The sequence below is a fragment of the Pelodiscus sinensis genome, chromosome 5 (genome assembly GCF_052426305.1).
Source record: "Pelodiscus sinensis isolate ZL-2025 chromosome 5, ASM5242630v1, whole genome shotgun sequence".
Classification (NCBI taxonomy): Eukaryota; Metazoa; Chordata; order Testudines; family Trionychidae; genus Pelodiscus; species Pelodiscus sinensis.
In genome coordinates, this window is record NC_143056.1 from 132219766 (window position 1) to 132221468 (window position 1703).

Below are 1703 nucleotides of genomic sequence, written 5' to 3' on the forward strand. Positions count from 1 at the left end.
GCTAGAACATGTAGCGAACCGGCTGATGTGGTATAATTATCTGATGTCTGTATGATTACATTTCTTTTTAACTGGTATTTAACTCACCATTTCCATGCTATTGTCTATTCGGTTCAGTGCAGACTGTCACAGAGTAGGCACCCACACTGTGCTCTCTCATAGTTTGCTGTGCTCTTAACTTACAATAATGCTCATTGTGATGGAAATCACATTTTTCTCCTTGCACATGGACAGAAACCAAGTGACAATCTGTACATCTACCCCACAGAGCACATGAAGAGCCACAGAGTATCAGGAGGGTGCACAAACTACCTTTGGTTCAGCTATAAAAATCATGCAATTCACATTTGCCGCTAATCATAAAACCAACCCCAGTGCCAAGAAAAGTTTGGACTGAGTAAAAAGATTCAAGAAATCCTTCTGAGTTTATTCTTTGCTTTCTTCAGGGTGCCCTTCACTTCCCTGTTCCTCAGGCTATAGACGAGGGGGTTCAACATGGGGATCACAAGCGTGTAGAACACTGAGGTTATTTTGTCGGTGTCCATGGAATAACTGGAGGTGGGTCGGAAATACATAAAGAGGAGGGTGCCATGAAACATGCCAACTGCAGTCAAGTGGGATGTGCAGGTGGAGAAGGCTTTGCGGCGACCCTCGGCAGAGCGGATCCGGAAGATGGTGGAGATGATACAGACATAAGAGAGGAGAATGATCACAATGCTGGTGACTACAGTGTAGCACATAGAGGCAAACATCACAATCTCATTGATGCGGGTGTCAGTGCAGGAGAGCGCCAGCAGTGGGGGGGTGTCACAGAAGAAATGATTGATGACGTTTGAGTGGCAGAATGACAGCCGGAAAGTATAGTACGTGCTTGTTGTTGCATCCGCCAATGACACCCCATTCACCCCAGCCACCAGCAGGTTACAAAGCCTCCTGGACATAGTGACCGTATAGAGCAGCGGGTTACAGATGGCCACATAACGGTCATATGCCATCACAGCCAGCAAGAGACACTCAACATCTTGAAAAAAGAAACATAAATACATTTGCACAGCGCAGGCAGTGCGAGAAATGCTTTTCATCTTGGCTAAGAAATTCTGCAGCATCTTGGGGGCAATTGTCAAGGAATAGCAGAGATCACAGAAAGACAAATTGCCAAGGAAAAAGTACATGGGGGTGTGGAGTCGGGGGTCAATCTTGATTAAGAAGATCATCCCCCCATTCCCCACCAGGGTGATAATATGAATCAGTAAGGACAACAGAAATAGGGGGACCTGCAGCTCCGGACGATCTGTCAGTCCTGAGAGAATGAACTCAGTCACCTCCGAGTGATTTCCCTCTTCCATCTCCTCTGAGCTGAGATCAGGCAGCAACAGGGATGTGGGGAGATGAATGGCTCTGTAAACCAGTCCCTTCTCTGTAATGAAGTGATGAAAAATGGGTACCAGTATGACCTGAAAGAAGGGCTTAGTCTAAAGAGCCAGATGTTCCCAGTTGATCATTCCAGGTCTTCCATTCAATGCACACACTGTACAAATACAAGGATACGCATGTTAATCGTACCACACACATGAACTTTCCTGTTCACTAATTCAAGCAGCAAACAGTGAATTGTGACTCCGCTGAAGGAGAATCAGGGTGAAACCATCTGAGTGGGATGAGATTCTTGCTTAGCTCAAAAGGGTGAGATTAATGTGTGCCAA

At 46.0% G+C, this 1703-nt stretch overlaps 1 protein-coding gene across 1 annotated transcript; it reads right to left on the bottom strand.

Moving 5' to 3' along the window:
* Nucleotides 1-407: 407 nt before the first annotated feature.
* Nucleotides 408-1346, bottom strand: LOC102459669 (olfactory receptor-like protein OLF2). Its single transcript, XM_006111818.3, has one exon. The coding sequence runs from the start codon at nt 1344-1346 to the stop codon at nt 408-410; it is 939 nt and encodes a 312-aa protein (XP_006111880.3).
* Between the last annotated feature and the right edge of the window lie 357 nt (nt 1347-1703).